At 45.7% G+C, this 14,034-nt stretch overlaps 1 protein-coding gene across 1 annotated transcript in view; it reads right to left on the reverse strand.

Moving 5' to 3' along the window:
* RAPGEF1 (Rap guanine nucleotide exchange factor 1) overlaps positions 1-14,034 on the reverse strand; it is an 85,149-nt gene that overhangs the window by 28,838 nt on the left and 42,277 nt on the right. Inside the window, exons 5-9 of the mRNA XM_086475582.1 lie at positions 10,339-10,427; positions 9,798-9,950; positions 8,239-8,362; positions 6,766-6,949; positions 5,675-6,190 (exon numbers count right to left, since the gene is read on the reverse strand). Coding sequence (XP_086331708.1) covers positions 5,675-6,190; positions 6,766-6,949; positions 8,239-8,362; positions 9,798-9,950; positions 10,339-10,427 — 1,066 coding nt within the window. The remainder of the gene's footprint in view (positions 1-5,674; positions 6,191-6,765; positions 6,950-8,238; positions 8,363-9,797; positions 9,951-10,338; positions 10,428-14,034) is intronic.

The following is a 14,034-nucleotide window of genomic DNA, read 5'->3' on the forward strand; positions in this document are numbered from 1 at the left end:
GTCTGCCTATGCAGCTCTGACAGAGGATTAGTTACTGCTGCAGTATTTTACTGTTGGCGGGGGAGAATGACACCCAGTGTTGTAAAGACTACAACAAACCTCCAGAATTAATAAGGATCAGGAGCGTATTCAATAAATGTAACACAAATAAAGAACTCTTCTATATACCTGAGAACAGGAGCAATAGATGTATTTAAGGGTCATAAAAAGGACTAACGAAGGCCTTTTTGTAGATATGCTGTCATGCACAAGATACTCTGTGATCATTCCTCCCTTCCTCCTGATAAACAAGCAGTTGTCAGTTTTTGTAAATCTGGTCATTAGGTGGCAATTATTCAGCTTCTGCTGGCATTTCAGTTGTACAGCTGAAATGAATGGACGACTTCAGTGAAAGCTATAAATACAACGACCACAATGCAGTATTTGCACATCGTGAAGCCGGTTCCCACACTAGCTGCAAGGCAAAGCCCTCTGTTCACCTGCCAATGCAGATCTACGGGCCAGCCTATCCCAAACAGGATGCAGCCGTGCAAATGGGCCGGCAGGAAGGAGTTGCTTTGCACCTGTTTTTTTGCCCCCTTTTTTTCAGATTTCCTCCAATATTTTAAACTCCATTTAGAAATGGAGCTAACACAGCTGCCCCTTCCCACAGAATGGTATCCCTCCTCCAAAAAATAGAATAAAGAGAAGGGAAAAAAAAAAAAAAAAAGGTCACGGCAACCGGAGCGCAGGAAACCTCAGGTGCTGGATTTCAATCCCGACCGGTAACACCTGCTGTCCCCATCCTGTGACCCCACAGGGTCCTGCCAGTGGACAACCTGTTCGCGTCCTGCAGTACTGCCAGCTCCTGCACAGCTCTGCCAAGGCTGCTGAAATTCTGACCTCCAACACCCGCTGCTACCTGAGCCTTGCTCCGCTTCCTCCCCCAGCCACCCGCCTCCCTTCCCAGCACCACTTCACAGATGTAAGTCACCACCCTTGCTGGTTCAGACCTCTCCTTCTTGAAGGGAGCGTGACAGGGGTTTCAAACTGCACGCACATGCATGTTGGCGTGCGTTTGTGCCTGCTCATCTGCTGGTGTTGACACTCATGTTAAAGCCAAGATCAAATTTGCTCATGCACATGAATTTCATCCTAAGTCCTAACAGTGAAAAGAAGCACGTTCTGGCAATATGCTTGTATTTGAAATCATAGTGAGGGAGTCTCGGCATAAAAAATACAGAATTGCTAAAATACTGTTTTCAGATATCAGCAATTCAGCCACTAAGGTACTCCTATTAATACCTGTGCCCTGAAAAATGCCTTGGTGTCATAGAACAACTTTAGAAGGTAAGATCTAATGAAGGCTTACAAAAGATATTTCTCTAGCAGCAAAACTGAACTAAGGATCAAGACTCCTTGGAGAAATGTAGAGGACAAAAGCTTGAGGGAAAAGACCACATTTTGAGAGCTCATCAACTGAGTAGGACAAAAGCCAAGAAGTCAGGCTTGGCCGTCCTGATATAATGCAGCAGACACTGCTAAATTCAGACCAACCCTTTTATGCGGAGTTACCAACAAAAACAGTGCTTCACTTAACATCCAGATCTGAAGACAATACTCAGGACCAACAGCTGTGAGATCCTGGGTTCAGATGTCTGTATGATGCTACAACTCGGGAAGTGTTGGTGAAAAGGGTATCACATCAGACACTTGCATAAAATTCAATTACTGTGACTCAAGGTAGTAAGCCTGAATGCTGTTGAGAGCCTTAACTCAATCTGCAAGGGAATAATGAAGAGCTCTTTTATCGCAGCTCTTTATGAGGCTAATGCATCCCATCGTCATGGCAGCTCCCCTGCCTTGCTTGTTACAACTAGTCCAGGCCAGGTGAGCATGTCTCTGCTTCTACTTTGTCTTCTCCATTTTTAAGTGAAGTGAAAAACAATTGAGATGGTGAAATACAAACCTGTCTCAGGAGTAGAGACTGCAGAGGGCAAATTAAAACAGGCATCATTAAAATGCTGCCAATCTTGAACAGGAGAGTAAGGGAGCAGAACCACTCCCGAGACTGCTGTTTGCAAAGGGTCTTCTCTCCCTCCATCCCTTCCCCTCTCTGCTGTGGTTTTTAACAAGGCAGAAATTTAAAAAGCAGATGGGAAATTACATCACCAGCTCAGATCAGGCTGCACGCCCTGCAGCGACTCTGTGCAGAGGGAGGGATGGGGGCTGCAACCTCCACGGTGAGCAGCCGGGGTGGAGTGACATAGTCTCAAGGCAGCACCCCGGGAGAGAAGGGATGTGTGAGAGAGAAACCTCTCCCACCACATGTCCAGCTTATGTCAGTTCCGAACCCAGGCAGAAAATATTTGAAATAAAACCCCCATAAAATCTCAGACTGAGGCTCGGAACACCTTCCCAGCAATCTGCTTGCAGTGCCTTGGCTGTCATTTCTGAAGGAGCTAAAGCTGCTCAGGGATTTCTAGCACGCAGCAGTTCTGCCCACATGGCAGAAGTTGCAGGTATTGCTCAGAGCGCACCACCTGAGCCACCTTGCTGTGCAGCCGGCGTGAGCAGCTACCGGTGCTGGAAGCAGCGCTCGGTTGTGGGAGAGGAGAGAAAGCAGCAAGCGACCTCTTGTCAGCAAAATACCCTCGGACCAGTGGTTGTTGGAGTCTGCAAGGAATTCCTAGATTATCAGCAATAAGGCACATCTGCAATATAGGGAAGGCATAGTAGTATCCGACGTGGAGGACTCGCTGAAGGTCTAGCCTGACTCCTGGCGCTGCGTCAGCAGCCTGCGTTACAACTGGCCCCGCACAAGCGCAACAGATTTGTGTGCATGGGCAAGAGCCAAAATCATGGAAATTCTTAAGCTATATCACACATCAACTCACTGGAGAAGTCAAGGTCAAATAAGCCAGTCTTTGCTGTCACCTCTGGGAGGAGAGCTGTTTTTCAAAGAGTTCGCATTATCCGCTGGCTAAGCCCAGCCTGCCCTCAGCATGGTTCCTGCAGTTAAAAACCAGCTGCTTACGGGGCACCAGGCTGCGTTTTGTTCCCACTGACAGGGAGGGAAACATGAGTAAGTGCCTCGCTACTAGTTTCCAAGCTGTTTGCGGGGAGGATCTCGTTATTTCTGACTCTGGGCTCCTCATGGCAGAAGCTGCTCCATGTCTGCGTCTTGTACAGCAGGAGCACGATGCTGGTGCTCAAGCAGAAGTCTGGAGTAATTTGCTCTTAGCACAGTAACATGTACCCTTACAGCACAGTAAAATAACAATAATTCATGCCAGACTAAAAGGCTTATCATCACTCCTCTGTTTAAATTATAGAGAAGTCAACTCTTGGAGGTCCCTCTGAGCACAGCTCACAGCAATACACATGGTTAACTCAAGCAGGATTTGCTGTATATTAGCAATAAAAAGACCATCAAAGTCTCTGCTGCAACATTTCCTGCCAGCTACCAAAAGATGACCCACAACAAAGGGACTACAACCAAGTCCCATCTGTGCGAGCTCTAGATCTTTTTAATAAATTCATGCATCTCCTCTGGATCCCAGGAGTTTGTTGGGGTTGTGGAAGCAGCACTGCCTCACCTATGTGATTACACAAGAGTATCTACATGCATCAGCCTCCAGGCAAAAAAATCCTGGGTGCTACCATACAGCCTGAGTAATGTTTTACTGCCCTTTTAATGTTGAAAATAAAAGTAAAACTAACAACCACAGATCTGTGGTGTGATACACTGTGGAGTAAAGACAATCTAAAACAAGTTCTCAGTGTCACACGAATGCAATTAAAAAATCCGCCGCAACCAGATACCAGCCCAAATACTACCACAAGCTTTGCAGCAAAGATGCTTTATCAAACCATCAGAGCTGACAACACATTAGGTAACAGCTTCTACCTTTCCTAACAATGCAATCTGATCGATACTCCAAGAACTTCTAATAGTGCCAGAGTAGAGATGACAATTATCTCTATTCTAACATAAAATTCAGATACAAGGCCTTGGTATTGAGGTTAAAAGTGTGCAGGGGCAGTAATGGAGAAGATAGCTTTTAAAATTGTTTAAGTAACTCCTTGACATCTCACATGATAACAGAAAACAAAGACAAAAGCAAACAAGCCCACGTCTCTCTTTCAACTGTCAAATTGCCTCTTACCCAAGATTCACCCAGGCGTCTCCCCCTACTAAAGCTGCCGACGTGTACTGAGGTGCATTTCCCAGTCCGCGTGGTGTAAAACCACCTGGCTCCAGCCCTCGTTACTAACAGGACCTGATCCTACAGTAAGGAGGCTCTGTATCACGCCCCCTTACAGCTGGTACTGCGGGCGAGTGTTTTGAACAGCAGGAGCCATAACAAACAACCTTGGCTATGCCCTGTGCCAGCATTTATTTCCTTTCCTCTGTCTACAAACAAACATCTCAGCTCGTTTTTAGCTGCTTTCAGTATCTTTTAGCTACTTGCTTACCAGAGTGGGACAAAAGTGATTTCCTGTGCACGGGGACACTAAGCTACCAGATGACCCTCCCTTTCAGGTGGATCAAACCTTGTGCTCTGAGTAAAATCCCAGAGGGTTACAAATGGGGACTGGTCACTTAGGGATAACGGAAATGCTTTCAGGCAATGCACTTCTTTTAAAAAGTGACTGGCACAGTACACTACCATGAGAACGGTCAGAATACTGACCATGCTGCACGACACACGGATCTCACTTCCACCTTATTCTCAGTGAAAAGACTATAAACTGCAGAAATGAGTCAGAAGGCCAGCTCAGCGCTTTCGAATCAGCTCTTCACTTGCCCTGCCAGCCACACAACGTAAGGCTGTTGATCCGGATCTTGCATACCCTACCCCCTCACGCAGCATACAACTGCAAAGCAAGCCAGTGACTAGTAAAATAACATCTGCTGGATCTCACTGTGTAGTCCACGGCCTTCCTTGGCAGATCAGTACGGCCGCTTTTTTGGCAAGGGGTTTTGCATGTTTTCAGCCATTAAGGAAATGGGAATAAGGACATGAGCTTGAGCCGCAGTCAGTACCGGTGTGCCAGGAGTCTGGCTGGGGATGGCGAGCCTCCGCATTTAGACGCTGCTCATTTTAACGATGTGGGAAATTCTTAGGCATCCAAAGGAAATGAGATCCCGTAGCAAAACAGCAGTACTGGACAGGAGGTTAACAGCGTTGCCTTGCACAGCTATGTGGGTGACTATGTTCCTATCGCCAAATAACTGCTCTGGTGATGCTTGGGTTTGGAGAGAAAAGCAGCCCATTCTCCGAGCTCTTGGAGAGTACCCAATTCTTTTCTGCAGTGGGAAAACATTCATAAAATGGGGGCAGGGGGGAAGGAATGGACATAAAAAGGGAGGATAAACCAGGAAGATCTGCAAGACAGTGCCTCGGAGATTCGCACTTCAGGTAAACAGAGAAGTACAATGGTCTCACTATAGTAATAAAGGTGTTGCATGATGACAGCTGCCCTGGGCCTAGATTGCTCCTGGCTCCAAGAGTCACTCCCTGCCCATCAAAGGACTGACGCTTCCCTTCCACGCCTTCGACACTGCCTAACTGATTTTGACACTCAGCCTCACATAAGCAAGGGCATTACCTCAGTGGTCATCAGAAGCACGACAACCGCACAGAAAGCGAAAGGTAAAAATAAAACCCGAACACAAGAACTTGCTTACTGTGTTTGTTTTTCTTCTCTGGCAGAGGTGGTGGCTTCTCTGGGTCACTGTTAGAATCTGGAGCAGCGAAGTCAGCAATGAATTCAACTGGTGCTGAAGAGTTTCCCTGCTGGAAAGGCAAAACAGCAGCAAACGGGGTGAAGGGTACTGATGGGACAGACGCTGCATTCTGCATGTCATCCTCGGAGATGTTATCGTATTGGGAAGGGTGCCTCTCATAGGACACCCTGCAGCCTGAGTTGTCTGAAGTCTGAGAGGCTGCGCTCCTCCTCTTCTTTTCTGGTAAAGCTGGAGGAGTCTCTGTTGGCTGCGCTGCTCCCGAGAGGCTGCAGAATTCCAGTGGAGGAGAGCTGCCCTGCGGGAGCTGGAAAGTATGTCCATGGAAAGGTGAGCCAGACTCACCCAAGGACTCTGGCAATGGGCTGAGGATACCTGGCACCTGCTGAGGTATCTGATCGGTGTTGGAAAGGTCCTGCTGCAGGAATTCATAGTCCGGATCATAGTGATCTGATTGATCTGGTTAAACAGAGGGGAGAATGATGCATTAGTTTCTCTCTTTTATTGTTTAGCCCTTCTCAGTTCTGCCCCTCCCACTCCATCAGTTAATTAATCAGTTCATTTACTCAGAGTGGTACTTCCTTGCACAGGGACCATCTTGCTACACCTGCTGTAACGTCCAGCCTTATCATTATTTCTTTACGCTAGCAAACAAATAACAAAAATTCAATAGGTAGATCATTGCAGAGATTATTTATGTTTCATATTTAAATTTTTATTTTCTTTCCCAGTACGTAGAAACAGCATCACTTTAGTCTACCAGGACTGTCATTTCTGCAGACATGGCTGAAATCAACAAAACATTCCACTTGAGAGCTGAATCGAGTTTGAACACCATCATCTATAGCTAGGGAAACACATTCCCCTGGGCTTTTTCCTATCCAACAGAATAGAACGCTGCACAGAACCGCCTCCGGCGGTTACAAGATGGCAGCTGCAAGCGCAATCCATTTACTTCTGCCTCACAGCTATGACAGCTCCCAAACGAGAGTGAAGGGGGCTCCTCCAGCAGCCCTGGACAACGCCCCGCTTACCTAACGTTTCACAGCTTGTGTTGCGGGAGCACTGACCACTGTCCCGGTCCAGAGAAGAGAGCTGCTCGTCAGACTTGCTGAGTTTGCCGATGCTGCTGCATGGCGAGAGGCGAGGAGATTCCCCCCCATACGAGTGGCTTCCACCCGACAACCTTCTCTGGGCATAGCAGTCAACATCAAAATCCTTAAGCAAAAAAATCAAATCACCATCACTCTTGGCAGCTTTCTAGCAAGCAAGATGCAGCTCGAGGAGCAAACACCTCACAGTTGTGTTAAGAAAACCAGGAGGAAAGAGGATCAGTGCTGCTAGTCCTCTCTACTTAGACAAGCTCATCAGGAGCACAGAAAACCCCCGATTTAGTAAAATGCCCATGCCAGGGAGCTCTCTGTGTTCTTGCTTCCAGGCAGCGTGTGCTGTGACCCACACTGGACTTCTCAGACACGGAGAAAAGGACTCAGTTCCTCACTGCTACACACATCTGACGACTGCTTGTCAAGACACTGATACTAGGTAACCACACTGCAAGATTTCTCACTAAATAACTGGGGCTTTAGCAAATATTTGGTTAGCTTAGGTGCATGCAAAGGGAAAATAAGCTACGGTTAGATACAACTTTCTGTGCCTATGACTACATTTCTATTTTGGAAATTACCTCCGGTTTATCAACCTGCGAGTGAACCCCCGAAGTATTCCCACTCCTGCAAAACAACTGCAGTGATTGTACTAGTAACTGAAGAACTGCCACAGCTTTACCTGTGTCAGACAGAGGCTCCCTAAGCCAGAGCTGAGGCTTTGGGGATGAGGACAAGATTTGATTTTGGTGCAATTTAATATGATTGAGGTCCTCACTGCTGAGCTAGTAAGTTCCTGAATGTGTAAAGCAAACCCAGCCATTTACAACCTCATAAACCCCAGACTAGCACAAACGATGGAATATGATTAACACACATAGTCCCAAGTTTTCCATTTTTCTACCAGAAAATTTTCAAGTTTCCCCAAAGCACCAGCAGTGGTCAGAGCAGTTGCTGAAACTACTGCTTGGGTTAAAAGTTGTTTTAAATTGTGACTGGATGAAGACAGACTTCTGATCTCAATATGCCACGTGCTCCCCTGGCCTGTTAAGTAAACCTCGGAGCGATCTCGGTAAGCTCAGCCAGCCGCTCCGTACCCTGATCTGTTTGACAAGGCAACACTCAACGGCTCACATCGTCACACTCTGCTGCAGCTCAAGGCGACAAAGTTCGTAGCAATTTGTTAATTAAATCCAACAATACTATAAAAAAAAATTAAGCTGGTCGTATTATTTATTATACTTATGTTCCTGCCACTAACACTCCTGCTCCAGCACCCTCCCGTACAGGGCTGTTCGGGATGAGCACAGGCGTGCGGGCAGTGGCGTGGCAGTTCTTTGAGCTTTCGCTGCAGCTCACAGCATGTTTCCCTTGGCTTTCACAAAGGCGTTACGCCATTACCTGTCTGTTGATTCCAACAGGTAAACTGGACCCACTGGTGGCTCGACTGATGGGGGCCACAACCGCCACTCTGGTTGGGGAAGGTGCCGACTGCCGTTTTTTAGGGGGCAATGCTGGTGGAGGGCTGCAAGACACAACAGGCATTGGCGTTTCCATTACTTTTCCAGCAAAAAGACTTTTAGAAGCTTCATGAGCTTGTTTTTCAGAAAGCCTTTGACTTGCCAGGCTCAAAGCTCTCAGGTTCTTGTCCAGAGCTGGCTAGAAGCCATTCAGCAAAGTGTATCCACTAAGATATATCAATTTAAGATTACTCACACAGGCAAGGTCCTGTTCAGTAATTTATTTTTTAAGGTTGGAAAAGAGTTGGTATTTCTCAAACAAAAACAATCGCTGTTTTAAAAATTATTTTTAATGGAGCTAATTAGCACGGTAATTACTTCTTAATAAGAGTGGAGAAAATCCAAATTAAATGTTTTGGTTGATGCAAATATTGCTGCCATTCACAGAAGTCCCTCCTCCTCAAACCTTCCAGGTTTGAAAAAAGTTCAAAGTTTCAAAAATTTACAGGCCAGGAAAATTCTTTTTCTGCCCTTTTACTCTCCTGGTGAACTTCAGGGAACAAGACGGGCAGTGCTGCTCTCGCCATGTACACTGTGAGGGCCCACGTTTTGGCACGAAATGGTTTCAGATACACACATCAGCAGTAACTATGAAGATTCTAACCACTGTACTTTTAGCTTTTGCTTCTAATGACACACAATTCTGGTAATCAACAAGCATGCGAGGTTCCCAAGAGTGCACATACTCTGTTCCCACAACATACCAGGAAATTTTTACATAACCCATGAGAATTCATAAAATACATAGAAATGTGATTCTTTTTGCCAGCCACAGCCCCTTGATGCCGCATTTTCAAATTAGCACATGACATGTAGTTTTCACACCATCTATTAGCACCAGTACTAGCAAAGAAAAACATCATACACACAGACCAAAAACCTGCAAACTGGGGGTTTTCTCTTCCTTCTCAAAATAGAACATAGAAACTTTCATGTGGTTACTCTTAGAACAGGGTAAGAACAACCAAGTAAAAGATTTTTTTCACGCACTATTGGCTCCTTTCACTCTTAAGCTGATAAGCAATGCAGAACAACCTGGATGAGCAGGACATTGGTAACTGCCAGCTGAGGTTAACTGAACGTTGGCTACAGCAGCACAGGACACTTGTACAGTGTAGGATTCACATAGCTTTTAGGTTCTTAGGCATTTATGTGACGCCTCTCAGGCATGGATCTTGGGGCATGGCACTATCCTCACAGAAAAAGAAGGAAAGGAAAACACAGATAATGAAGGGTACTGCTCAAAACAAGACAGAGAGAACACAAAGTCATAAACAGAGTCCAGGAGCAGGGAAGAATTACTCTGCAGGACTGGAAATTCAGAGGCATCACTAACCTTCCTCACGACCTCTCTTGTGCACATTTTGCAAGACTGTTTAAAAAACAAGCAGCTAGTAAGAGCCACTGGAATTCTTCTGTCAGCTGGCTGGCCAGTATTACCTGTTTTCTGCCACACGAATGCTAGGCAGAGGGGGTTTAGGAGGTGCAACTTCTTCATCCATGGAGTCAGTCAGTAGCTCATTGGATTGAGTCATGTTAGTTGTTTTGTTGAGGATCTCCATCTCTCGGTCTGTAAGGGGAAGCTCCGATGGGCTGCAACAAGCAAAATACAGACTGTAGATCATAAAACACAGTTGGAATGCAGCATACTGACCGATTAATATATATTTTAAATCATATGCAGTATGAGAGACACCTACAGCAGAAGGCAGAACTGCATCTGCAGGTGGAATCCCCTGTGTATGCAGAATACATGTGCATGTGTCATGGCCAAGCAATGTTTCATTGCCAGATTTTCGTATCTCCCTGTCACAGGATATTCTCTTTAAGTGATCCCACTGTCATGCATGAGGCTACATAAAGAACACCACACTAGCCTCTGTGAAGAGTAACTGAATGCTTTAATTCAACTATCAGTAGCCAGAAATTGTCCCATCTATATTAGTCCTGCACACAGAAGAAACCCTTGTCAGTCACCCACCTGTCAGATTTACATGCTGGTAAACTGGGTTTAACCGGGCTTGTGGGAGAGGGATGCTCCTGCTTTTCAATCGTGAGTCTGACCAGCTCCTGATGGATGGAGAGGAGAGAAGACAAAGAGAATAATCGTTATTTGCTGAACGCTGCACCCAAACATCCTAGGACAGAAAGGGATGCGACTGCAGTAAACTCTTGGTTACCCAGGTTATGGATTAACGATGGCCCAGACACGGCGAGAGCTGAGCTGGGCGTAAGTCTGGTACGGAGCTGTGCAAACGGCGCAGCACGGCTCCTAAGGAGCAGCCTGCACCCAGCAGTAGCTTGGTCGTATTTTAACTAAGTTCATAAACCCTGGCCCTATGGGGATTCTGCACAAACCCACATAGGCGTCTTTTTGCTGCGCTTCCTCTATCGTCACAAATGTGTTCCAGTCCCCACAACACCCTAGATAATGGCAAATTGACTTTACACACATAAATATAAATACAGAGAAGTCTTACACAGTGGAGTACTTCACCTAGCCAGTAAAAAATTTAAATAATTGCTTTATATTTTATAAACAAATATGTATTTGTTTCAAAAAGCAAGTTTTCTGTAAGATGCCCAACAACAAATTAAATAGTGAACACCTTTACTAAAAGGCCTGTTTCCCCTGAAGCCATCTTTTAAACATGTTAGCAATGGAAATCTTAATCATTCAAGCAACTACTGTAGTGTATCTGTTATAGGCAGATAAGGCTCTGGATAAAGAGATAAGGGCAAGATAATCCTGAACGACAAGTCTGCCAGCAGTCAAAACAACAATCATTCACGCCAGAAAGACGGAGAGAACATTTTAGGGATGTCTGAGGCCGACAAATAGATCTACTGTTCACAGATACAAACACATGCCCTCTTACAGGCAGGCTGGAAAACTGGCACTGCACCCTGACAGTATTGGCTTCCCAGCATATTATGCAAAGGAAACTATACGGGATCAATTTTTAATTTTGTTTTTTTTTTTTAAAAAAAACAGTCTGAAGTACAGTGTCATCATTGTGGTATCATCTTCATGTCTGTGTCTGTTGAGCTTGGAAACAACTGTCATTGCTCTCTCAATGCAATAACTGCAACTGGAACGTTGTCGTCATCATCCTTCCGAGGAAGCGAAATAGTCTAGTTCTCGTATTTTTATATAAGGCTCTATTTAAAGCTGAACTTCCATGGATCAACACATGCACAAGAGGAATAAAGTACTGCACTGGATGTGCAAAGGACAGCAAATGCAGTCCAAGTGTCCACCACATCTGATTTTGGTTTTGATCTACTTACATTCTTGGTGTGAGGCTGGGCTCAAAAAATAATGTACACCATGTCAACAAAAACACAACAAAACACTCGGTCTTCCAGAAGCTGTCCTGGAAAATCCCACATGTGGGGAAGGAAGAGAGAGCACAAACAGATGTGCATGCAGGCTAATGCTATGAAGATGTTCCTGTCTGTGACAGACAGACAAGAGCTCTGGCAACGAACAGCTTGTTCCGAGAAGTGCCCTGATGAGCAAAAGCACAGCACCAAGCTGACCAGAGCCAACCAGCCTGGCCGGCTCGCACTCCAAGGAGGGCCATGTCCCCCAACAAGGAGAATGCACCAACAGGGTTTTTGACAATCTATCAACTCCATTGTGGCAATGTACGTTACACAGTATATAGAAAAGTAAAATAATTAAGGCCCTTCAATCACAGAATAACCACAGATGGTAACACGGACACTGAACTGACCTCAGATTTCTCTGCTTAGTGTCCCCAGTTACTGAACAGAAACCATTTTTAAAAAATGCACTTTCCTCTGCTTCATCTTCTCTTTCAGGATGAACACTTTTTCATTAAAAACTTTCTATTCCTTTTAGACTTTAGAAATTCCCCTATAAAGTTTACAGATCATCACTAGGAAAAACAACCCTAGGACCTGGGAGCCTACAAACCCCAAACCAGGCTTTTCTGTAAATTGGACCGTTTGGAAATGATACAGTGACATCATTTGACTCTTCTGGCTGCAGCTGGCACCACGCTCAGAGTCACCGTCAGAAGCGAGTGATGACACAACAGACTGCCACCTTCCTGCCCTCTGGACACGCTTCCACCGCTGAAGAAGTTTCTGGAAATCTCATGCACTTCAATGGACTCAGCGCTAGACCCTGTGGGGCTATTGGGTACTCGCCACCAAGAACAGTGACTCTGCACAATGTCTAAGAGCACAATAACGGAAATAAAATCTACGGGCATTCAAACCAAAAGCCAAAATCCTCCTTAAACATCCCCTTCCCAATGGAAGGGAAAATGTAATGTCTCCTTTTCCTCACCCTTCTTCACCACGTTTAACACCTTAAACCAAACCAAGGCCAGTGCTGCGGACTGCGGTGGCAGCAGGCGTGCTGCAGCAGCGCTGACGAGCCCCTGACACTCAGGGCCGAAGTGCTCAGTTTTCCTATTTTGTCAGCCGTAACGGACACGTGCTTGTCTACCATATGGGAGCGTAGGTGACAAGAAGGGAGAAAAAGAACCAAATTTGGCTCAAAAGTATCTATAGAATGACTCAAACCATTGTGGCTGGGAAAAAATCAAACCCAAACCACTTCCAAGCTAGAGACACCAAGACAATGTATGATTGCCAGTACTTGAGAGATCACTTTTTCCTCCAAACTTTGACAACCATCATGAGATTTCCTGGATCCTGATTTTTTCTCTTCTCTACTAAGCCCAAAATGAGAACTAGCATTTGAAAATCAAGCCAAGATCTTTAGGGTACACACAGAGGTAATCAGCGTGCAACCGAGCCAGATGCACATTATGCTATTCCTTATCAGCAAGTAAAGAGATTCCTGCAGCAATAATTAGAGATAATTAAAGCCTCTCTAAAACTTATGCTACTTCAGCAAGCTGGAAATTCCAAAATGAGATGGATTTTTAAGAAGTTATGTAATGAAAACAAGGATTTTTTTTTTCTTTTTATATATGCCTAGCAAGCCACTAAAACTTGAGGTCAAAACAGCAAATAACACAAGTCAACAAGCTACTCCTTTATGCTCAATTCTGAAAATAAAGGGGGAAGTAAGCACTAAAATGTGGAAGTGGATCTTGTGTGATCTGCCAGAAAAACAAAAAAGGCTCTCCACAGCAGAGAAGTGTCCAACTTCTCAGTTCTGCTTCCAGATCTGAAAGCTGGCTTGGCCCTTCTAAAATAAACCATGTTCCTCGCCATGCAGGAGGAGTGCACGCCACTTCCAAATGCTGCCCTGTTGATGGGCACATTCGCATCTACCCAGGCAGCCACACATCTGCTCTAACCACGCTGACCAGACGTAGCCAGCTCCAATGGGAAGGCCAAAATAACTTTTGGTCTAACAACAAAGCAAAGATTGATACAGCCATGCTGCTCCGTGGGGTTTCATAGCTCAGGCTTAGCGCTGTATGGACACGCCTGCATCGCTTCCAGCCTAGGCTGGCTCGCGGCGGGGGCAAAGCAGGCATCCGAGCCCTTCCACCCCCTTCCCACAGGCTGGAAAGCAACAGGTTCCGGGCGTTTAAATATTGCTTGAAGTGAAAGGACAGGGGGTGTCTCAAGTCTCATGCCACGAGACCACACAACTCTGTCCTGGATCTGGTGAGAACAGGGCTCTCCCCAGGACTGTGCAGATTCATTAAGCGGTAACAGAGTG

Source organism: Leptosomus discolor, chromosome 19, assembly GCF_034619465.1.
Source record: "Leptosomus discolor isolate bLepDis1 chromosome 19, bLepDis1.hap2, whole genome shotgun sequence".
In the NCBI taxonomy this organism is placed as follows: Eukaryota; Metazoa; Chordata; class Aves; order Leptosomiformes; family Leptosomidae; genus Leptosomus; species Leptosomus discolor.